General features: G+C 53.2%; 1 protein-coding gene across 1 annotated transcript in view; it reads right to left on the reverse strand.

The window, feature by feature from the left end:
* Positions 1–23229, reverse strand: part of Ttc28 (tetratricopeptide repeat domain 28) — a 63939-nt gene that overhangs the window by 13567 nt on the left and 27143 nt on the right. Inside the window, exons 7-9 of the mRNA XM_028777410.1 lie at positions 8828–8968; positions 4082–4226; positions 12–191 (exon numbers count right to left, since the gene is read on the reverse strand). Coding sequence (XP_028633243.1) covers positions 12–191; positions 4082–4226; positions 8828–8968 — 466 coding nt within the window. The remainder of the gene's footprint in view (positions 1–11; positions 192–4081; positions 4227–8827; positions 8969–23229) is intronic.

Genomic DNA, 23229 nt, shown 5'->3' on the forward strand with positions numbered 1-23229 from the left:
CAGTGCGTTACCTTGGAGTGCGGACCAAGCGAGCGGACGGCAGGCACAGCGATGAGGGTAAAGCGTTCATACAGGTACTCATTGGAGGCGCTGCCCTTCAGCAGAGCAAAGGGGACAAGGTAGAGCTCTCCCTCCAGAACCAGGACCAGCTGCCGGTGCCGGCCTACAGGGCCGCTTGAGTGCATCAAGCCCTGCAGAGTTAAGAACCAGAGACGACTCAGGGAGCGAGGCCACACTGAGGGTTGCCCTGCTTAACTGTTAGGGCAGTCTGGAGGCTGTGGATACTGGACATGCCACCCTGTACAAATGTTAACAGGCACTGTGCCTGACTCAGAGGGTGAGACTTCCGTGTGCCTCACTGGGAGATCGACGGTTAGGCAGCAGACAGTTTGTCAAGGTGTGTGAGAGACTGAGCGGGGGAGATGAGGGTCACCAGCCTGAAGGGGAATGGCACCCAAAGAAAGAGCAACTGCCGCTGGATCCAGGTGTTCTCCCTGGAGGCCAAGGATGAGTGCAGAGGGAGCTGCCCTAGAGGCATCCCCAAGATCAGAGTGGGAAGGCCACCAGGACTCAGGAGTACACGCAGTGACCCTCTTGGGCAGCAAGGACTCCATGAGAGCCTGGCGAGTCTCCCATTTGATGAGCACAAAGCCAGACACTCAGGATGGAGAATTTGGGGTCATGGTATCTGTGGTCCAGGAACTGTTGTGATGGCTGGGTCTCAATCCAGCTTCCCCAGGGCCTGGCTTTGAAGGCGCTGTCTCCACTTATGGCTTCTGGGAATGAGAAGGTGTCAGAGGCAGCACCTCTCCTGACAGAATTTAGGGTGAGGAGCTGGGGAGGTCTGTGTGCAAACCACAGCATGTAGAGACCTGCTTACTCTGCCCGGAAGTGGCCTTTCCAAACGAGAGGCTGTGACTCGGAAGAGGAAACCCAGCTGTGATGACGACCCAGTGCCCAGGTGTGGTGATGCACACCCATAATCCCAGTACTCTGAGGGGAGGAGGGAGGAGGATTGTCATGAATTCAGGGTGAGCCTATACTAAAGAGCAGGACTCTGTACTTCAGAATTAGGGGAGAGGAGAGAGGGAGCCTGCGAGTGAGGCAAGGATGGCTGCCGGTCAACAATGATGGTGTGGAGGCCACTGATGCAGCCGTTGGACTGCAGGCAGAGGGGCGTCTGCAAGTGCCTGTTCTGTGGGCCCAGCATGCTTCCTCCCAAGTCAGTGAGGTGGACAGGCTGTGCCCTCAGGAAGCCAGTGTGCTCATCTGACCCAGCTGCCTGCTGCCAGGTGCACTGGGCTTCGGGTGGCAGAGACGCTGGCTAACCCAAAGTGACACGTGCCTAGTGGCAAACTCGGGCTCCTCAGCCCCCGGGCCTTGCTGCCTTCTATGATCTGGCTAACTTGGAAGAAAGAACTGAAGTCATTGGGTTACTTGTTTGCTTTACCAGCCGCTCCCCAAGAAGATCTGAATGAGCTGCAAGGGTACCCAGAGGGAGGGAGTGTGGTCACCACTGCCCCAGAAACAGCAAGGTTGGGAGGGCAGCAACCCCACTGCCCGTACAGGATTACCCATCCTACCCCACCTCCTGCCAGCCTTTCACTCAAATGTTCCATACTGCTCCTTGGTGACAGTAGGCTGGATCTGACTTAGCATTTGCTGATGGCCCTGGAAGACAGTGACACTGTCACCATCCTGACAGCACAGGGACAGTATACTTCCCAGGAAACACATTCAGCCAAAGGCTGGGGCTCCCCCCACAGTGGAATATTCTGTCTCACTTTCCTGGTTCCCTAGCAACAGGACCACGGCTAAATGAAGGCAGTTCGGATAAATCACATGCTGAACTCGAAGCATGCATGATTCTGTTGCCACGCTTTAGTCCTGATCTGCGGTTTCTGTGTAATGTGGAGGGACTGTGACTCCCTACAGGGCTGGCAGCATCAGGCGCCCTCTGGTGGTCTCTGGAGAGGATGGCATGCTTACAGGAGGCCTTGTGCTATAGGACAGCCGGGAGAGGCCAGGAGCTTCCCGAAGTGATGGGTTGTCTCTAGACTCGGGCAGCGTGTACCTTGTATGTCAAAGTATGTGCTAATTGTGTTAACTGGACCTGAAATTGAGTCCCAGGTTCTCAGAAGTGCTTTCCTTAAAACTTTGTCTTTAAACTTTGAGTAGCGTCTTGTCATGTTGCTTAGGGTGGCTGAGAACTCCTGGCTCACACCATCCTGCATCCTGAGTGCTGGGACTGCAGGATAGGCCACAGCCAAGGGGCTAGCAGGGGTCTCGGCTCTCTGTTTACTTCAAGGATTTTCACAACTTTCGCCAGATGCCACTCCCGCTTTGTTGAAGCAGCTGAGATCATTGTGTCAAACCTCTGACTTGCAAAGGCATCTTCTTAGATTCCCAGAGTCCGAGAAATGCTTTGAATCATGGAGTGAGTCAGAAGCATGGGTCCTTTGCCTGAAGTGGACACAGTCCTGGCAGGTACCTGTTGGTCAGTATGTGAAGGTGTTTTCTGATGCCCGTTTTGCCTGTTTAAAGTTGAGAACGCCATTCATTGAACCTCTGCAGGAACATGAGGGTGTGTAGACTATGGCTTAGCACAATCTTACTCTGGGAGTCACAGAAGAGGGACTGTGTCTGAAGCACACTCTCCAGAAGCCTCCTGGCCTCAGCTTCCTCTGCTGACTCCCAGCTAGGCTGAGACTCATCACCAAGCGTTGGTCTCCCAGGGTGAACAGTGCTTCCACCAGGTACTGTCATAGAGGGGGCTGCCTCAGCCGTGGGTTCTGGCAGGCACATACACAGGAAACTTGGCCTGTGTGGCTATGATGATCCTGGGGGGCTATTTGGCTTCTGGTTCTTGGAAAGCCCCCAGTTTGCCACAGGTCACCATAAAAGCCATTACCCAGTTTTTCCCTAGGGTCCTCTGCTTTCTGTGCTGTATCAGACCCAATGCAAACGTGGCTCTGAGAGCAGCTCTGTACACTGTCAGGTGCTCATATACACTAGGCCTCATGCCAGCCACTGAGGGACTTCGTGAAGCTAAGGAATGGTCCTGGCCTTGACTGGGGAGTGGGGAGCACTGCCGAGAGTATAGAGGACTGCAGGTGGTAGTGGGGGAGGGGCAAGAGAGAAACATGTCTTCCTCAATCAGCAAGGTACTGTGAGATGGAGCCCTATGGCAGTGTGGAGAAGGTAAGAAGGGACAGGGTAGAGTGTGAAGAAAAAGAGGGGCTTGGCCTTTCCAGGAGAAGGCTTCAGACAGGAAAGGGACCTTGAGGAGGGTCCTGAACACCGCAGTTTCCCCTGCCCAGGTGACAGGCCCTACCAGCACCCCAGTGCTTGTGCACTTGCCCTTTATCCCTGTGCTAACCAGACATGTCCTACAGAGAAAAGACATCAGGAAGGAAAATGTGGTGGGGTCACTTGTCAGGAAAGGGTGCCAGCAGGCAGAACAGTCACCCATGACGATCAGGCCAGCTGAACACTGCTGGAGGGCCAGGGAGGAGCAATCATACATGAACCATGGTCTCTAAGGATGCACAGTGCCGTGCAGGTACTGAGAGTTGCTGAGGGATGTTCTCGTTGCTGTACACAGAACAACTGCCTGCCACGGTCCTGCCTGAAACCGGCCCCAAACTTTCAGACCCACCAAGGTCCCTGCATCGTCAGAGAGCACTGTTTGAATTAAGCAGGGACATGCCAGACAGAGAGCAAGTTGGGCTGTAATCAGCGTCTTTAGCCCTGGACACGGTTCCGTGTTTGAGACCCAGGCAAAGAGCAAGGGGGTGACCTGGGTCATGGAGATGAACATCGGGGGTTAGGTAGGTGTGGCTGGCATTCACTCCTAGCACTGACACGCTGGGCCTCATGGTCTATAGACCAGGCGAGGAGCACAGGACACTGAGGCCAGCTGCATTCAGCCAGTATAGAGCGGAGTGAAGCACAAGCTCGGACCTGCCAAGCTGCCAGTGAAGAATGTGTCTGCCGGGTGCTCTGGGGGATGTGCATGGGCACAGAGCAGGAAGTGATGTGTTCTCATACCAAGGAGCCTCGTGTCCCAGGAGCCACTTACCCCTTCCATGGGCGCGATGAGCAGATCGTACAGGGCGCGGAGTGGGGGCTTGGCCAGTGAGTTCTGCCTCCTGGGCAGAGAGGAGGTCCCATCCTTGCTGGGTGACACCGTACCACTGAACAAGCTTGTCATGCTTTGGCAGCTCCTGGGGAGACAGGACCAGGGTCAGAGTCAGGCCCACCCTCCATCATTGTCACTGCCCACAGGGCCTCTCGGCATGCCTGCCAACTCCAGCTCACGCTTTTCCCTTGCAGGGGGTACAACACTGAGTTCTGTACACAACAGCATGCGTGCATCTCTGTGGTGTCAGCTACGTAATCAAACATCCCAGATTGCTGGTCCTGCACGGAGCAATTGTGCTCTGTCAAGGACAAGGATCAGGAGGGGTCAGTGCAGCAGTCAGGCTGACAAGGAAAATGACATCTGGTAGCAGTGAACTCGCCTCCCAAGACAAGGAGCTGCTGGCCAAACCCAGCCAGATCCTGACAGGGCCCCTCCTTTTCACAGGGGTGCCCTGAGAACTGCTGATTGGAAAGTGCTTGTAGAGGGAGCACCCCCAGGACCACCCCCTCCCGTGAGTCACACTCTCAAAGGGTGAAAAGGACAACAACTGACGGATTCAGAAAATGTGGTTAAGCACTGGCTGCCTGCTAGGCACAGCATGGTCTTGGGGGCCCAGAAGAGCAATCACTAAGCTTGCAGGTAAACGCGGAGGGTGGGACAGAATCTGCCCATCTGCCCGGCAGCCTGACTCCAGCACGGCCAGCTGGTAGCGCTCTCCGAGCCTGCCGAGGGTTAGCAGTGGATTGTTTCCGCTGTATGCTGCAGGACCTGCACTGGCAGGGACTGTGCCAGACGCCAGACAGAGCAGCAGGCTGTGACAAGCGCTCTGCATGCGGGTTTTGTGACAGCTATTCAGTTGTGGCCAGAAGGGCTTCCCCCAGGGCCAGCTGGCAGGGGCCTGCGAGCCTCCCCAGCTGTGGCTCCCACGGACTTCGTTCTCCCACCGGCCCCACCTATTTCCAGGGGCTCGGCAGCGCGTTCCAGCTCCTGGGGTGCAGAGGCCTGGGCAGCCACTCCCCTCTACTCAGGAAATGTAATTACAAGTGACAGGGTGTGCTACAGCTTTGCTGCCGGAGCCAGTGACGTGCAGATGACCCTGGAGACACTCCATATCCAGGGACAGCTTGCCCCTGAAGGTGAGGTGTGCAAACTGTTCTCCGAAGACAGTGCTTCTGCCGTGCATGGCTCCCTTCTGGTTGTACAAGGGAGCTTGGCTCAGGGCTGGCGAGGGACATGCACCTCCCCTCTTCCCATCGTCCCAGGAGCAGGCCGGGTCCAAGGAAGCCCTCGGGGACCCTGTCCCTTCTCTCATCTCTGCAGCTACCTGGGGCCTGCGAAGCACCGAATTTCATAGGCAGGGCAGGGGTCATGGTTTGTATGCCACGGCACTGGACTTGCACTATCACAGAGGTCCAGCAGGTGGCGGTAGATCACTGCCTTGCCGTCCCTTCCCAGCTCCACTGGGGCTAGGTGCCAGCTCAGCCCCAGGTTTCTCAGCTGGCTTCTCTGATGTCTATGAACCCACGTCTAGAGGAGTGTAGAGCACAGCGGCCTGTGTTGGGTAGGGAGGGGGCGGGGCAGGTGCAGCCCAGGGAGTGTTGTTCACACACATTGTTGGAAGAGGCCACTGGTGGCTTGGTGTGATTCAGCCTGGTCCCACCTGACAGACACTGTTGTCCCCCTGAGCCTACCACCTTCCACAGAAGCCCGGGATGGCAATGGACCTGGCATCTGTCTGTCTCTCCTGTACTGTGCCTGATGCTTGAATGGCTCCTCCTGACACTACTGCTCAGCGGGCAGTGTAGGGGCCCACTGAGCTTACCTGTGTGTGGGCACGGAGAGCTGGGACTACAGGCCTGGGCAGTAGCTGCCTCACCTATCCATGACAGCAACACGGTCAGCCCTTTGCAGATGTTCTGCACCACCTCCCCAAGGAAGCCCACAGGGTGTTGCTCCCTGTGGGTTCACAAGGACCCCTCCGAGATACATTGGGAGGAGCTGTCCACAGGGCCCAGAAGACTCCTGCTTTCTCCTAGAGGAGCCTAAGCACACACAGGTGAGTGCTTGGGGAGCCGTAGGAGAAGCCCGGGGCCGATGTCTAAGGAAGGCCAGTGGGGTCTGGGAAACTGGAGCGCAGACTTTCATCTGACAGGTCAGATCCTGTGCTGGCTCTTCATCTAGCTACGAGGCTCTGGACTGCCTCTTCCAGGCAGCTGGGACAGCAGATTCCCTGTAAGCCTGCTAGTTGTGGCAGCTATTCCATTGTTGCCTGAGAGCAAGCCAGTTAGAGAAGGTCAGGCAAGCCTTCCAAGTTTCCTCTGAACCGCGCCCTTCACAGCTATGGGAAGGGTCAACAGAGGTCAGGGAAGTGCTACATAGGGCTGGTACTCAGAGGCACTGGCTGAGCATCGTGGATGCCTTCCTCTGCTGGGGTGGTGCTTGACCAAAGGACCCTTCTATCCCTTCCCCCACCCATCAGTTAAGTGAGTCAGACACATGGAAGTATGTAGTAGCAAGGTAACCAGCACCTTGGGGATGGAGAAAGAAATCCTAGACCAGATTCAGGCTCTAGAGATGTGTAGCCCGAGGGATGAGGGAGCACACAGACCACAGAAACAAATGCAAGGGGGCAGGCAGTGACCTCTATACCCAAAGCACCAGGGATTCTGGGAAGAAGAGAGTACTCAGCTGGGGTAGCCTAGGAACAAAGACTGCGCGTGTGCGTGCGTGCATGTGTGTGTGTGTGTGCATGTGTGTGTGTGCATGTGTGTGTGCGCACGCCTGTGATGGCCTTCCGGGGAAAGCCTGACTTGGCCACATCTCAGTGCCAGGCACAGATCTCCAGCCAGTAATGACAGGCCTGGGAATCCTCTGGGTCACACAGAGGGGACAATGGAGAGAGTGGAAAACATGGCAGGGTGACACAGAGACCGTCTGACTTAGGATCCTGGGAGGGGGAAAGGTACTTGAGTGGGGGTCTGGAGGCCACCCACTTGCCTCAGGGTGGGGTGACGGATGAACCCCATCTTGCCACCACTCTGTTGGGAGACTCAGGATGATATCTCACCAAGTGCCAGCCACCTTGCACGGCCCGATTCCGGGATTACATCACACCACTGCTCCCTGAGAACAGTGAGTGCTCAGGTATGGGGTGTGGGGAGCAGAAGGGCCTGCAGGCCCACCTGCACGCTGGCTCTCAGCCTTCCTAATGGCACGACCCTTTAATACAGTTCCTCATGTTGTGGTGCCCCCAGCTATAGTTATTTTCATTGCTACCTCGTAGCTGTCATTTTGCTGTTGTTAGGGATCTTGATGTAAGTACCTGTGTTCTCGGATGGTCTTAGGTGACCCCTGTGAGAGGGTTATTTGACCTCCAGAGGGGTTGAGACCCACTGCACTAGCATATCCAGCTGGGACTGGAGTTACCAGGCATGGGCTGTGGGGACCAGAGCTGGGCTTCCAGTGTGTGTGTGTGTGTGTGTGTGTGTGTGTGCACATACATGCACACGTGGGCTGCTGTCTGCTGCAGCTGGGTATTGTCATCCCTGGGCTTGGGCATCAGACAGGGAGCTTCATGGGCTGCTGGGCTGAGCCCATCTCCTCAGCCTGATCTTACCTCCCACTCGTCTGTGCAGTCTTGAGGGATTAGTACATTGTAGACAAAGTGAATTAAGAAGTAGTGAAGAGACCCTCTTGTCTCCACACTCGGCCTCGCCCTTGGCTGGCAAGAGTGCCACCAGCTACGCGATGCTGTCCACATACCAGGAAGCCGCTGATGTTTGCAGAGTGGTCCTTAATTGCCTCGCTGAGGGGACAGGGGAGTCTGTGCACATGTTAGGATTGGGGAATGTATCAACTACAATCCAGTGAGGCCTGAATCGAGTTTTAGGCTTGCTGTACTTGGTCACAAGCCAAAATCATATCCCTTGCCACTCAGGTAGAGAAGATGCCAAGCCCAGCCCAATCCCACACTTCCTTGCATCTGGCCGTGTCCTTAGAAGACAGAGGGACACCTCCAAGGCCAGGAGGGAGAGGAAGGACCAGCTTGGCCCTCGAGTTTTTGGCTTCTTTCCCAAAGTTGCTGAGCCCTGGGAAGGCAAACACACTGCTGTCACCCTGATAACACAATGACAGGAAACCAGGCTGCTGCAGACAAGGTACACAGTGCCCACATATAGGGCTGCCAAGCAAGGCTACCCACCCAGTCTGGCCCCTCTGCAGTCCCGGGACAGCCAGCATCCCTCAAAGACAGGAACTATGAATTCTGACAGAATATGATTAACCCAAGCCTGTGGGCATAGCAGTTTCACCTTTGACCCACCTATCTGTTAAGTGACAGGCAACCGGGCCAGGGTGGCTGGATGTGGACGAGCTCATTTCTGGGCCATTGCTGTCTCCTACCCCACTGGCTTCTTGGCTCTTTTCAGCCTCCTGAAAAGAGTTGCAGGCCTGTGAGCTACTCAGCTTCTTCCTGGCATGGCAGCAGAATATCCCTGGACTCTATCATATAAAAAACAGGAAGGTGGAGAGCCTGATCCACCTCTGTTTGAACTTGGTACCAGGGCAAATCACCAGGCTTGCTTCTACAGCTACCTGACAGAACGTTGAGCTCCGTGTACTGTGGAAGGAGCGCGGGGACACGTGCCGCAGGGTGAGCCTAGTGCGCAGGGGCGAGCACCATACCTGTGCAGGAGGTTGTTGTGGCGTACCATCCTCAGGAAGCCTGTGGGGTCGGTTACAGAGTTGAGCTGCTTATTCATCTCCTCCAGCTGCTGCTCCATGATGTCTCCGGCTTCGCTTTCTGTCTCACTGCTGGCACAGGCCCTGAGGGAAACCACCAGAGAACCATTGGGGAAGAGAACACGTTACTGTGAAGTTGGCCTCCTGAAGCCAGGGCCCCACTGCCTTCCACATTGTGGCTCACTTGTGCTTGTGGCATCTACACAGCTGTAAATCATACAGATGGAGCAGTGTTTGAACAGTGTGTGCCCAGCATTTCGCACGTTCCCGGAGGAGCAGGCACTCTGACCGGGCTGGGTTGCAGTGGGGCAGCCCCCAGCACAGGCGCATTCTACTCCATTCTGGAAACATTTGCTGACCACCTACACTGTACCAAGCATGGTGCTGGTCCAAGATGAGACAGTACCAGCTTCTTGGGTCCCGTCCCCGGGTAGGGCATGAGTATGTGACCAGTTCTGAATTCATATCTCCCCCATGACAGATTTTAATGGAAACCTCATGGTGCATTCTAAGTAAACAAATGTCCAGCAGAGCTCTGATTCACAAATAAAATGACTAGAGGCTTGCTTCATGTCCATGCTGCCTGCTGTGCAGGGAGATAGAGAGGACCACAGTGACACCCACATCACCACCCCGCCCTCCCCGCCTGTGGCCTCCTGGACTCAGACTCAGCATCAGGCCCAGGTCACATTCACGTCTGGAAATGTCCAGAGCGCGACCTTGGGGCTCACACGTGGGGGCAGAGTCTCCAGAGCCTTCCTTCATCTCTGTGTGATTCACCCTTTCTAGAGTCTTAAACTCTCCTTGTTGAAATGACAGCGTAGTCTTGTATTCCTGACCCCAGCAAACCAAAAAAGCAGAATAAATCCTGTTACCCAATACTGAAAGTAAGAAACATGACACTAGGGTGATGGTGCATGCCTGCAATCTCCGATCTTGGGAGGCTGAGGCAGGAAAATCATGAGCTCAAGGCCTGCTTTGATCTGCTAAGACCCTGTGTAAGAAGTTTGCTTCAATCGAGCAGCCTGGGTGCACCAGATCCTTAGCTGGGGCTGGCCTGACTGAATGCAGGCAGCCTCTGCCCTGGTGCTGATGATCATGGCTTTACACAGGAAAGCACACTGTGCTACTATGTTCCATAGTGAACCCTGCAGGAGCAGCTGGGGTGGGGGTGCCAGCAAGTACGCAGGAATCTGCCACAGATGCTGCACAGAAAGCTGTCAACACCGCCTGGGCCTGGTCTTGGTAACTCTTCTGATGGCTGCAGTGGAAGAGGCAGAGGGACCATCGAGAGGCAGAACTAGTTGCAGATTGGTAGGGAAGGTAGTGAGGCTTCAGGATAGGTGAGGCCAGGAACGGTAGAGGGGAAGGCCCTGGTCATCTATGCCTGGGGCACCAAGGCCGGCCTCCATTTCCAGAGAGCAGAGTGCGCTCTCTGGTTGCCTGCCAGCCCTACTCTCTCTTTCTTCTTTGTGGCTCTCTACACCTTTCTAGTTTGACTTCTTACCCTGGCCTACTCTACTCCCGGGTCTCCAAAGGGTGGAGAGGGCTCTATCCTCACTTCAGCGCCCTGCCTGTACCATGGGGTTATCGGAGGTCGATGCTTCTGTCACCAAGCTGTGGAGCACAGAGGGCAAAGGCCACAGCGTAAGCTGGCATCCTGGTGAGGGACAGGAAAGGATGAGAGGACAGTACAGACTCCACAGCAGCCTCTCCAAGGTACTCACCTGTCCTGCCTGTACCTGCCCAGCCCTGCTAGAGCCAAGCCTGCTACTCTGGTGAAGATGCACCATGCTGGCCAGCGAGGGCTCCAAGAGACAACCAGGAATCGGTGCTGTGGAGTGTGCCGGGGCCACCGTGCTCCGGGGACAGACAGGAATGGCAGGAGGCTCCAGAAAGGATCTCCACTTGGAAGCTCAGCTTCCTGATCCCCGTAAGTGCGTTGTCCATCAGCTGGGCAGGAACTCTGCGCAGGCATGGCCCTGTTTACATCCCAGCATCCCTTGCTAACTCATCTTGATTCCCTGCCTCAAAGCTTCTCCTGTACCAATGAGCAGTAGCTTGCTGAAGACCAACTTCCAGTCCTGAGCTGGAGATGGTCACAAGAAACTGGTCGTCAGGCCCCGTGCTCGTCTCGAGCCCCATGGCCACGGAAGGGTGGTTCCTTCAGAGCAAAGCTCTCCTTCCCACTGGGTGAGGCCCCTGCCATCACTACAAAAGTTTGGTGCCTCTGACACCCCTGCCTGTCCTCGGGACCAACCAAGTGCCTTGCACATTTTTTGGGATTCCTTCCAGAACGTGTAGGAATGTGCAAGAGGCTGGGCATCAGGGGTGCTCCCCTGGGCAAGTCCAGCCCCCCGCTCTTTGACAGCCAATTTTAGCAGACCTTTAAGATGGGAAGGGTCTGGCCTTTGCTTTGGTGGGAACATCCCACAGCATGGGCCGTCTCAGCAGGACATCATGCTGGAGAGAGGGAAGGGTCCATGCAGGAGACACCTGATCATAACTACGTTCCTTTTAGCATCCACTTTCAGGGAAATCTGGTTGTGGCTTCCTGAGGCTGGCTCTAGGCTATGTATAAACACAGGGGCACAGAAGGTGGCCATCTTCCTGCTCTGGAGCTGTGAGCTGCTGTTGCCAAACGAAACGGTTGAGCAGTGACGGGTGGCCCTGCCCGCATAGCCTGGGGTCCCAGCTTCCCTCTTACATTGCAAGGTTGACCTGCAGTTCATTGAGCCCTTTAGCCTTACTAGAAACCCCCTCTTCTGTTTAAGCTTTGGAGAGGATTTGTGGGGAGGGGCGTTGTCCCCAGAGAGCTGTGTACCCTTGCTGCACCAAATTAGCAGAAGCACAGCCTGTTGCTATGACACCATTGAGACCGGAGACAGTCAAGAGAGAGACGCATGAGTGTGCACAGAGACAGACGCAGGGACTCCCGCCCAGGCTGCTCTCTCTTCAGCAGACGTCACACACTCCAGACCTGTAGCCATGTACGGCACAGTGGGCGTGGACTCTGATGGCAAATCTGCTGGTTCAAACCCTCCTTGTTCATGGCCTGGCCCCCCTCAGCAATCTAGTCACCAATGTACTTCCCCTCCCCCAATCTCCTGGGAAAGGTTTCTGCTTCGTGTCACTATAGAAATGGCTGCTCTCTGTAAGGCCAAAAACCAGTTGCTTTAGTGTTATCTCTAAATGACACCAGAAACCTGGTTGTCTGAAAGTAAATTATTACATTTACCTGACAGGAGACTGCGTTCTCACTCATATTCTCCTCCCCCGTCTTTCTCTCTCTCCCTCCTTTTTTCCACCTCCTCCCCCCTCTCTCCATCCTCCCTGTCTGCCCCACACTCCTCCCCCCACATTCTGACTTGCACCTTGACTGTCACACTGATAAAAGAATGAAAATTGTCTCCCAAGTGCTTTTTAAAAGAACATCGCTTGGAGCCCGGAGCTCTGTGAGTCTGTCTCCACAGCCTGGAATGATCCAGTCTGAACTCGAGTGCTGAGAGGAGGAGCTCACAGTCTAGCTCTTCTGCTTTCAGTAAATACAGTGATCAGACGGCTGGCTGAGGCTTGCTTCCTGTCAGCTCCTCGGCCAGCCGGCAGGGAACACAAAGCTGTAATGGAGCGGAAGCCTCGTTTCTTGGTGTCTCATTTTTAGCTCTTTGCTGGGAGCATGTTGTCAACGTCATTCTCCCTGAAACATGTCATTCGCATCCTCTGAGTGGATGTGTGACCTGGACAGAGCCCAGTGCGGTCCCTGGGGATGGTGCTGGAGTGGGAAGACCTTCAGCCTGGGTGACGGGGTAGAATCTCACCCTTCCAGATAAGTCCAAATAAGTCCCTGGGACCTAAGACCAGCAGACCTTCCTCCCTGCAGGTGAACCAGGCTAGTCACAGGGAGGGGGGATGGGGAGTGGTATACAGCACTTGGTGGGTGAGAAGGACCCTGAAGGGACGTTTCCTTCCCACTGTGGTTGTTCCTGCGAGGGCTGTGCAGGAACTGGATGCACACACACTTCGGCGCATGCCTGCTGTGCCACTCAGGGGACTGTTTTGAGTGCTGTGCGGGAGCATGTGAGTGTCTGCGGCAGAGGGCACACTTGTTACTGTGTGTCACCGAGATTCCTTTCTGGAGATTTTATCTATTCTAGCAGCACATGTATCCCTTGGTGAAAATGTCGAAAGCCGTAAGAAACAGTGCAGCCACTTAATCTCCTATGCTTTCCTGTGGTAATCATTTACCACTGACAGATGCGGGTGAGGGAAGAAACAGAGGCCCTGCCCCAAGCCCACAGAGCAAGCAAGCACTGATATCCTATGTGTGTGTGTGTGTGCGCGCACAAATGTGTGTATGCACATGTGCATGCATGCATACATGCATGAGCCATGTACACAGAAAATGGAATGTCAACACAACACAGAAAGGCATGGTACTAGACCTCTTCCCTTATAGGCCAATGCAGGAAAAGGCTTTGAGTACTGTCCTGGACTTCTAGTCCTTCTTAGTGGAGTTAGTGGCCAGAGAGGAGGGAGCAAAGACACACAAGAGACTACTTTGATGAATGCTACAGCCGGTTACTGCCTTATCCCTCTGGGAATAGGAGGGGTGCCCTGAACTTGATCCTACAGAGGTCACCCAGTCCACTCATCTCCGCTTACCAGAGGCCAGGCCAAGGAGGGCCCCACCCACTGTGGTGGCTTGGATCAGGGAGGTCAGAGCACTTCCTAGAGACCCAGTGTGGTCCTGCTCAGTCTCTGTCCTGCACGGCCATCTTACAAGGCCAGAGGAAATGTCTCCAGGCTCCAAAGTCTGAGAAAGAGCACGCGACATGAGGGCAGAGGTGTTCCTACCAGGCTCAGTGACTGCAAGGTACCTCCAAAGCGCCACAGAAGCCAGAGTCCTGGAAGCCACTTTGCTAGCTAAGAGTGGTCCTGTGCATTCTCCCTCCTGCCTTGGTGGTGGTGACTGGGAAGTGGAGAAGCAGACAGGTCCAGGCTAAGGAAGCTGAGGGAGCCAGACCTGGTCCACGACACCACAGCTTACTGAGAAGAGGCATCCAGAACGGCCTCATCCCTCACGCGATGAAGTGTGTGACCAGGCTGGTTCTTGTTTGTTTGTCCTAAAGATTCCACTGGCCCCCAGATACAGCAGAGATCTTGCCTTCTATTCCAACCTAAAGACAGAACTGCCCTGTTCCCCATTTCACACAAGGGGCCCCGTGGGCCCTGGTCAGTCGCCATTCATGCTGTGTGGGAGATGCTTTTTTCTGTGGTAAATCTAAAGCCTGGGCTTCTGGCGACAGCTGAAGGGCCCACACCACAGAGGGCAGAGAGGACCAGCTGAATGACCCACAAGCACACCAAGTACTGGGGTAAGATAGGCCCTTCCTGAGTGACCTCTAAGATGAGCTGGAAATGACAATGGTCAGGCTGGGTAGTACACCGAGGAGACAGTGGCTCATTCAGGGAACAGCTGTCCAGACTCCACCACCCCAAACTGGTATGAAGCCTGGTGTCTGGACCATGGTCATCACTACAGGGCTTTGTACAGTGTGTACAGTCTTTGTACTTGGAATTTGGTCTTAAGTAAGGTTTAATTGCTGTGGAGAGACACCATGATCAGGACAACTCTTATGAAGGAAAACAGTTAATTGGACCGGCTTACAGGTTCAGAGGTTCAGTCCATTATCATCAATGGCAGTAAGCATGGCAGCATCCAGGCTGGAGGAGGAGCTGAGTTCTACATCTTCATCTGCAGGCTATAACAAGGGATTATCCTCTGCATACAGCCAGGAGGAGGCGCTCATTCCACACTGGGTGGAGCCTGAGCATAAGAAACCTTAAAGCCCACACACATAGTGACACACTTCCTCCAACAAGGCCACACCTTCTGATGCTACTCCCTGTGGGCCAAACATTCAAACACATGCGTCTATGGGGCCTTTTCTATTCAAACCACCAGATTCCTTTGTAAAACACATATATTTATGGACAGGATGGGAGACGAGCCATGCCTGATGTGTGTGTGTGTGTGTGCTTGATGTATGGATGTGTGTGTGTGCATGATGTGTGGATGCCTGTGTGCATGCATGCCTGATGTTCGGATATGTGTGTGTACATGCATGATGTGCAGACGTGTGTGCATGCCTGTCTATGGGGGGCATGTGCTCATTACAGCGCACATGGAGGTCGGAGAACAACTGTGGAGTCAGTTTTCTCCTTAAGTCTTTACATGGGTCATGGGTGTTGAATTCAGGTCATTGGGCTTGTGCGGCAAACCCCCTTAACCTTTGAACCCTGGCCCTGGCTCTTGAGACGGCTTTTTGCTCAAGAAGTTTTTCTACTCTGTAACTTTGGGTATACAAGATAGGTATATAAACCAAACACTTACTGACCACAAAGAGACTAGTTTTAAATAGTTCCTCGGTGGTCTGGTATTGGGCCTCCTCTTCGCTGCATTGACTGGGTTGGAATCACCTAGGAAACACACCTCAGTGTGTGTTTCAAAGTATTTCTAGACGGGTCCAACTGAGGCAGGGGAGACTGTCTGAACGTGTGCAGCAGCACCCCACAGGCTGGGTGGGGACGGACAGAGAGGGGAAAGTGGGCTCAACGCCAGCGTTCACCTCTGCTTCCCGGCTGGGGGTGCCGTGTGGCCAGCCGCTTCCTCCTCCAGCAAGCCTTCCCGCCACGATGAACGGCAGGCTATCGAGCCGTGAACCCCTTCCTCCCGTGACTCAGTCTTCCCAGGTATTTGGCCTCTGTGATGAGGACAGTAATTAAAAATAAAAGCAAACTGGCGTGCTGAGGAGATGGACATATATGTTTGCTTTTATATAAGGAATGAACTTTTGGTCAGAGCAGGACACAGCATCTCTGTTGCTCTTCTGAGCTGGTCCATATTTCAGGTTTTTTTTTTTTTAAAGATTTATTTATTTATTTTATATATGTGACTACACTGTAGCTGTCTTCAGACACACCAGAAGAGGGCATCGGATCCCATTACAGATGGCTGTGAGCCACCATGTGGTTGCTGGGAATTGAACTCGGGACCTCCTCTGAGCCATCTCTCTAGCCCGAACATTTCACATTTCACTGTGATAAGAACACCACCTCACGTAAACACGTGGTAACATGGTAGACGCCATGTCAGAGATTGTAAATTCTATCCTAATCCCAAGTAAAACCATGCTGAACATTTAACCAATGACATTCAAGCAATGGATTTTAAACTCAAACACAGTCGGGAGACAAACCACACTGATACATGCTGAGAAGTGAAGCAGGAGACACTTCCATAATTAAGGAGCTGGAAACTGCCGTGAAAACATGGCAGATGCGTGTGGCTGTCTTGACTCTGAGCCACAGTGTCCCAGGCAGCATCAGTTGGGTGATGGTTGTGCAGTACAAGTGCGTGTTTTGTTCAGGAGCAAAGTGACAGTGAAGTCACATGATGTTGGCAGATGAAATCACATGATGATGGCAGGTGAGTCACATGATGATGGCAGGTGAGTTGCATGATGGCAGGTCACATGATGGCAGGTGAAGTCACATGATGATGGCAGGTGAGTGAGTTCTACCAGAGCTCAGATTCACTATGTATTTGATCTTTGAATCAATTTCTGTCACTGTTACTGAGGAACCCTTTTCCCATTGCCAATTCCCTTCCGACTGAACCTCTGCTTTAGTCACATGACCCCTCCCACGGTGTATGAAGCCTTACCGTAGTGTCAACAGTTCCCAGATACCACCTCCACTGTTGCCTGCGAGGAGCCTGTTCTGTCTAAGCCATGAGCTCTCCACTCCACAGATGCTATGGGGAGCCCTGCTCCTCAGCTCACAGAGTCAATAAACCTTGTGGCAAAAGCCAGGTAGGAGAACATGTTACCTTCCTTGTGCTGGGTGGCCTGCTCCACTGGAAGTAGAGTCAGAACAGCCAAGGAACGGTGAGCTTCTAGACCTGTGCCTTCCATGCTGCCCTCCACCCTCAGACGTACAGACGGTGATGTACACATGGCTGTGGTGTGGAGGGGATGTGGCGTGAGGGAGAGGAAAGCTGAAGTCTCTTCAGAGCCTTCTGTCCCCCACAGCTGTATGGCTGAAAGCCATGGTGAAATGCCAAATGACTTCCCCTGGGTAAGGTGGAAGTCACAGTGAAGCTCACGCGTGACCACCGAGAACAGGAGCTCTGCGGCTCAGCTCAGCGGCATACTGGGCGGAGCCCTCAGAGCTGCTCTACACACAGCACCCCATGAATCGCGGTCAAGTGCGCGCTTAGAAAGCTGCAGCGGAATTGAGCAGCTTTGTTCAGGATTCTCTGAGTCTAGGAAAAAAGCCCACCTTTAAAATTTCTGCACAAAATAATTCCACTAGACCCAGTCTACTTGGTCTGAAAATGAGACCACTCAACAGAGGTGCCCCAATTCTGGGCAACCGCTGGGAGAGGGGCATTTGTGTAGAAGATAGTCTCTAAAGAAGCCGTGCCAATCTCTAGAGTTATTGGCTGTTCCCCCGAGTCTTCCTTGGAATAGGCGGTTGGATACCCACACTGGGAACAGGAGTCTGGGGACAAGGTGACCTGTACTTCTCCTTGGGAGGGATCAGAAAATCTTCCACACCCTTGCACTCAGGATAGAGACCCTCTGTCTCCAGTGAGCTTTGGGGGGGGCAGTTTCCTGTCAACACTGCCTTCCTGTCTGAAGGCTGTAACAGTCAGGGCAATGCAGACCCTCTGCCTGGGGCATTGGGGGGTTGTTCCCTTCTCTCCCTCTAATTGGATTTTCTGAAAGGACCTGCTCCCCTCCCCTCCCCCAGACACCGGAGAGGCCGCTGCACAGAAGCTGCAGAGGCTGGCGCCCTTCTTGTCGTTAGCTGCCACATTAACCCAGTAGGGGGCTTAACAGCCCGCCATTTTGAGAAGCAGTCGTCAAGTCATGAAAGCCCCCAAATGCAACTTAAATGGTTATTAGCTGGTGGGAAACATCCCCTGCTTTCTAATACTGCCATTTAAATAACAATAATAAAGAAAATAATAACAGTAAGTGTAAATGCCCTGCCTCCTCAGCCATGATTGTACCTACCACCCACAGTCCACCGGGCCCTGTGGATCTAGGATTTACTTAGGGCCTGGCGTGAGGGGGCATGGCTTTTGGTTCTGAGGACCAGCCTGCTTCCACAGTCAGCCAGCAGGTGTCGCCCAAGTCATCTCTCATCTGCACTGGGAGTTTCCATGGATAAATTTCCTTTAAACAACACACACACACACACACACACACACACAGCCAACACCAATCCACTGCACAGACAAAAGAGCCAAGGGGTTCCTTGCTCTATTAAGAGCCACAAAACATACACATTTGCCAAATGGAAAGGTGCAGAATTAATTGAAAAAGAGATGGGATTTATATTCCTTGGCTCCCTTGGGGGTTTTATAATTAATTAATAAATATTTGTGAAGGCTTTGGTAAGTGCTGAGGTACCGTAGATGCGCTAACCAAAGCAAGCTTTTGCAGGCATTATGACTCCAGCATGGGGCCAAATGAGAGAAATGAAGACTGGGGCAGTGGTACCATCCAGCGCCATGGCTGCTGAGGACTGGGCCCTTCCCCTACATGACGCCTTCCTCACAGTGACCAGGAAGGCGGTCCTTACTGCTGTATCCAGGGAGTGGAGGAGCCTGGTTTAGACTGGCATCATTTCCACCCTCTCAATGGCCACACTGTTTTCTGTAAGCCAACAATTGTACAATTGTACAGCAGATGTATATTTGCCTTATGCCACTGACTCCCTAAAGGAAGTCACACAAACAAGATCACTGTCCTAGGGATAATTAATGAAGTACAAGCTGTGTGGGTGACAGGAGAAAATGATGGTTTGGCTCCAGTGTCTAGAAGAACACCCAGAGCCATTTTTACCTCTGTGTGTCTATCTGATAGTTTGTTAAAGTCCGAGGATGTGGCCACTGCTAAATTCAGCCTGCAGCAGCCGTGGCTGCCCTGTGGCTTTATTCGTCTTTCTGGAGAGAAGCAGAATTGCAACGTCTTCCCTGATACAACAGGTTGCTATGGTTACACGGGACATAAATATATTATATGTCCCGTGTTACGTGGAAGGAGCAGCCAGGCGCTGTGTGCAGAAGACCCCCAGGGGGACAGCACTCATGTGGATGGCTCTCTGCAGCCAGCTAAATATTTGTTTCTGGCTTTGCAGCAGGAGAGGCAAAGGAGCCGCTCAAGGGGCTGTCTACAGCACTCACAGATGCACCAGCATGACAGCCATGCTGCAAGCCAGCTTCTGCTTTGTGGGACTTGAAAAACAGACACTGGCGTGTGCCACCCCTACCGGGAACAGGGTGGCCCGGCTTCTATCTACATGACTCCCTGTGGATCCAAATTATTCTGCAAGGGTTCTGCAATTTTTTTTTTCATGATTAAAGAAGCACAACTGGGTAGTGGCTGCTGAGAAACCAGATAAGAAAAGTAGTTTCCATTCAGGGTGGGACAGGGGACTTTGCATCCAGGACTTACTTTTGCATTAAGATAGACAAATCTCTATGATTCCAGAGCGGGGGGGGGGGTGCACGTTGGAAAATTAACACAAAGAGCACGAGCAGTGGCAGCTTGATTTCTGCAGGGATTTCTGTTGTGTGAGCTGCAAAGCAATGCTGGATGAAAAACTGTTGCCGCCTGTGTAGTCTGTCTCTCCCGCTCACCCCTGGGACTTGCCACCGCTATTTCTAGACCCATGGGTGCAGGACAGTGGTCTGTTTCGGGACAGGTGAGATCCTGTCGGTCTTCACCCTCTTTTCTGTTTGTTCTCCCCAACCCACAAGATGGCTTCTGTGTGATTGCGGCTAGCATCCAACTCCTGATCCTCCTGCCTCGGGCTCCTGAAGCTCTGTGTCATCTTTTCCCATGTAATGACTAGAGAGCAGAAAGAACAGGTCAGCAATGCCCGGGAAAGGGAGACGCAACGTGCTCTGCACAGACATGTCTGCTTTGAGGAGTTGTATGTGTGCTCACAGAGCAGAGGGTCTAGCCTGCTGCAGGACACACTTGCTTTCAGGCCTCGAGGAGGTAAGGAATTCTCCTCTTAGGTGTAACACACTCTGGTGTGCAGTGGTCAGAGGCTGGCTTGAGTCAAGCTCTGAGACCCAGTGGACTCCGGATCTGGGTTAGTATACACTGCTCACTGGGATGGGGCCTCCCACTGAGCCTGGACTGACTTGAAGACATGCACGTATCAGGCTGTGCCAAAGACTCCTCCTGGGTCTGAGGCCGTCTTTGCTGGCTGCTATGTATGCCACACGCATGATGCAGAACCAGCGTTTCTGGGCTGCCATGGAGAGCGCCAAGCATGGCATTTGGATTTGATTTTTAAAGTCAGCATTTGAGGCATGGCCCAGAAGAAAGAGCAGAGGAGAGAGGATCAGATCAAGGGTAAGGTGGTGTTTGACAAAGGCGGAGTGGGGGTGGCTAGCAAGTGATGTGCTAACCCTGATGTGCAGCCAGCTTCCTGCCAGCGCTACCACCCTGGTAACAAGTTACGCTGCTCTGTACCACTGGATTGTTCTGGCCTCTCTCTAGTCAACCCATGTCTCTCCTTATGGATAACAGTTCTCTGGGTACCTCCTCCATAGAGGGGGCTCCCACGCTAATCCCCAGCAGCTTTAAACATTCAGTCTCTTACTGAATGGCCAACACTTTGGGGTTTAACTACATAAAGTCTCAGATCCCTTCCAGGTCTTGAATGGAACCCGTGGTGTAAATATATAGCTGAACGAGAGCCCACAATACAGAGAGCTTCCCCATCTTTGAAGCGTACTGGTGTGCTTCTGTGGCCATATCTTGTGGCAAAACTGGGCAGAGCAGGCTCCTGCTGCTGCGTGTTTGTGGGGATGAGCACACCACAGCAGGCGGCAGAGCAACGGTCGTCCCCATGCTTCACAGACGCACTGAATGAGAAGCCAGGGAGCTCCGACTGTGCCCGCTCACCAGCTCCTTCATGTGATACACACCAAGCCCTTCCGTGCAGTCACAGTCAGTGACACAGCCTTTGCTTCTGGATCCAAGGTCTAGAGACAGTGGGTGGCATGGGGGAGGGAACCTCAGTGGCACAGTTAGAGGAGGCAAGATGGACATACAGAACGAGCGGTACTTCTCAAGGAAGGATGCGTGGGCAAGCGCCACCAGTTGCTGGAGGTCCTTGGAAGGACAACAGAAGGGGCCTGTGCTGAGGGGAAGGCAATCCTTGCAGGGCCGGAGGGTCAGGTAAGTAGGAAGGGCAGGAAGGAAGATCAGCCCCTGCTGCAGGGAGGTTGGTAAGGGCTGTAGGTAAGGGCTGTGCTGGGAGGGGCTTCCGATGCCTGACTGAGCCATGAGGTGAGGATGAGGGTCCGCACTGGCAAATGAGAAAGGGGCGTGGGTGGACAACGCGCTCCAGGCAACGCAGCTAGAAACTAGTGGTCCTGAGATGTGGTTTTAGGCTTCATACTGTTTCCCACAGCCTGCTGCTCTGCTCTCTCACCGGTTGTGACCAGTGGTCCATGGGAGGCTCGCTGTCGGGCTACGTACTTGGCATGGCTCTGTCTCACCAGGTCCTATTGATGTTACTTTTGCCCCCTGGAAGCTGTCCCCAGTGTGCGCCGTTCATCGAGTGCGCGATGCTCTCCCCTGAGATGTGCACACGCGCCTCGCTGTCTAGCACTAATCCCTCACTACTATACGATGCTTCCTGGTACACGATGCACACGCACGGCTGTGTGCAGTCACTGCAGCCCGAAGGCCTCTGCTGCCTTTGCATGTGTGCCCTTCATGTCTCCCTCCATAGACCAGGCTGGCCTTGAACGGAAGCCTCACCTCGGCCCCCCAAGTGCTGTTCTAGTTGTGTTTTTGGTTACTGAGATAAATACCGAGTCTAAGGGCAAACTGGGGAGGAAAGGGTTTGTTTGGCTTATGCTTCTAGGTCATAATGCATCACTGAGGGAAGTCAAGGCAGGAACTCAAAGCAGGAACCATAGAGGAAAGCCGCTCACTGGGTCCTCATAAGTTAGCTTTCTCGTAGCCTGGGCCCACCTGCATAGGGATGGTGCCGCCAATGGTGGGCCAGGCATTGCCACACCAGTCAAAGCACCTCACAGACATGGCCACAGCCAGTCTGATCTAGACAGTTCCTCAGGTGATGGTCCCTCTGATCACATGACTCCAGGTTGTTCTCTCTCTCTAAGCTCCTCCTCTCCTGTTGCCATGCAGACTGCACATAAGAACCGACATCATTTGGCTTTTCAAGTCTGCCTTATTGCACTTAACATGATATTCTCCAGTTCCGTCCATTTCTCTTAGAGTGACATAGGTTTGTTCTTCTTTATGGCTTAATAAAACAATGTATACATATGCATATGTCTTTTATCCATTTGTCTAGGCTAGGCTGATTCTGCATCTTGGCTTTTATGTACAGGGCCACAGTGAGCATAGGTGTGCAGGCACGCCCAAGGAGGTAGTCTGGCCATCGGCTTTCCACAGAAGACTCATTTAGATTTCTTTAAGACGAACCCAGGAGTGGATACTCTGTATTTGTGAGATCATCTGTCCACACTGCTTTGTAATATTTTCCAAAATTTTTATGTTGAAAAATCAAAGGTATGGAAAAGCTTAAAGATTCTCAGAGTGGGTACTGAGATGCCTCCTAGCCGGATCTTGGCATCCTTAATGTGTACTACCCAGCTGCCTGTGCTCTTTCAGTCATCTGCATAATTTCCTATCTGAGTGCAGTTTAAATAACTTACACTGAATTATAGCTAATGTTCTTTCAAACACTTCACAAGGCATATCAGGGCTGGAGAGCAATACTGGTATATGCATCTTAATATAAAATATGTGCACAAAACTACACAAAATGAACCTCACAGATCTTAATTTACAGTGAGTCAGACAGGGACATTGTGCTAAAAACCCTGTAAAGAAACAAAGTTTCTCTGTGACTGCCCCTAATTGGTTTTGGCCTCCATGTTGGAGGCCGCCTTTGTCCTGCCTTTTTCCTACAGAAATTACTGAAGCTGTGCCTGAAGGCAGACATCATGGGGGACCCATAGTGTCTGGCCTTCCCTGTGGCTTGCTCTCCTTCACCACAGGGTTTCTGGACTCCACCTGCGATGTTCACATTTAGTTCACAGCCTTGACCACGGCATGCATGCTGAGGAGCACCAGGCTGATGGCCCGCTGCAGGCATGAGGCACAAAACTGTCATCCTTGTGGAAGCCTCTGTCATTAGACGCTCTCCTTTCTCCTGGGCAAACGCCTCACAGTGGAACTGTATGCCCACAGTGAGGGTCAGAGTGGATCGCA

The sequence above is a fragment of the Grammomys surdaster genome, unplaced genomic scaffold, assembly GCF_004785775.1.
Source record: "Grammomys surdaster isolate TR1022 unplaced genomic scaffold, NIH_TR_1.0 309, whole genome shotgun sequence".
NCBI lineage: Eukaryota > Metazoa > Chordata > Mammalia > Rodentia > Muridae > Grammomys > Grammomys surdaster.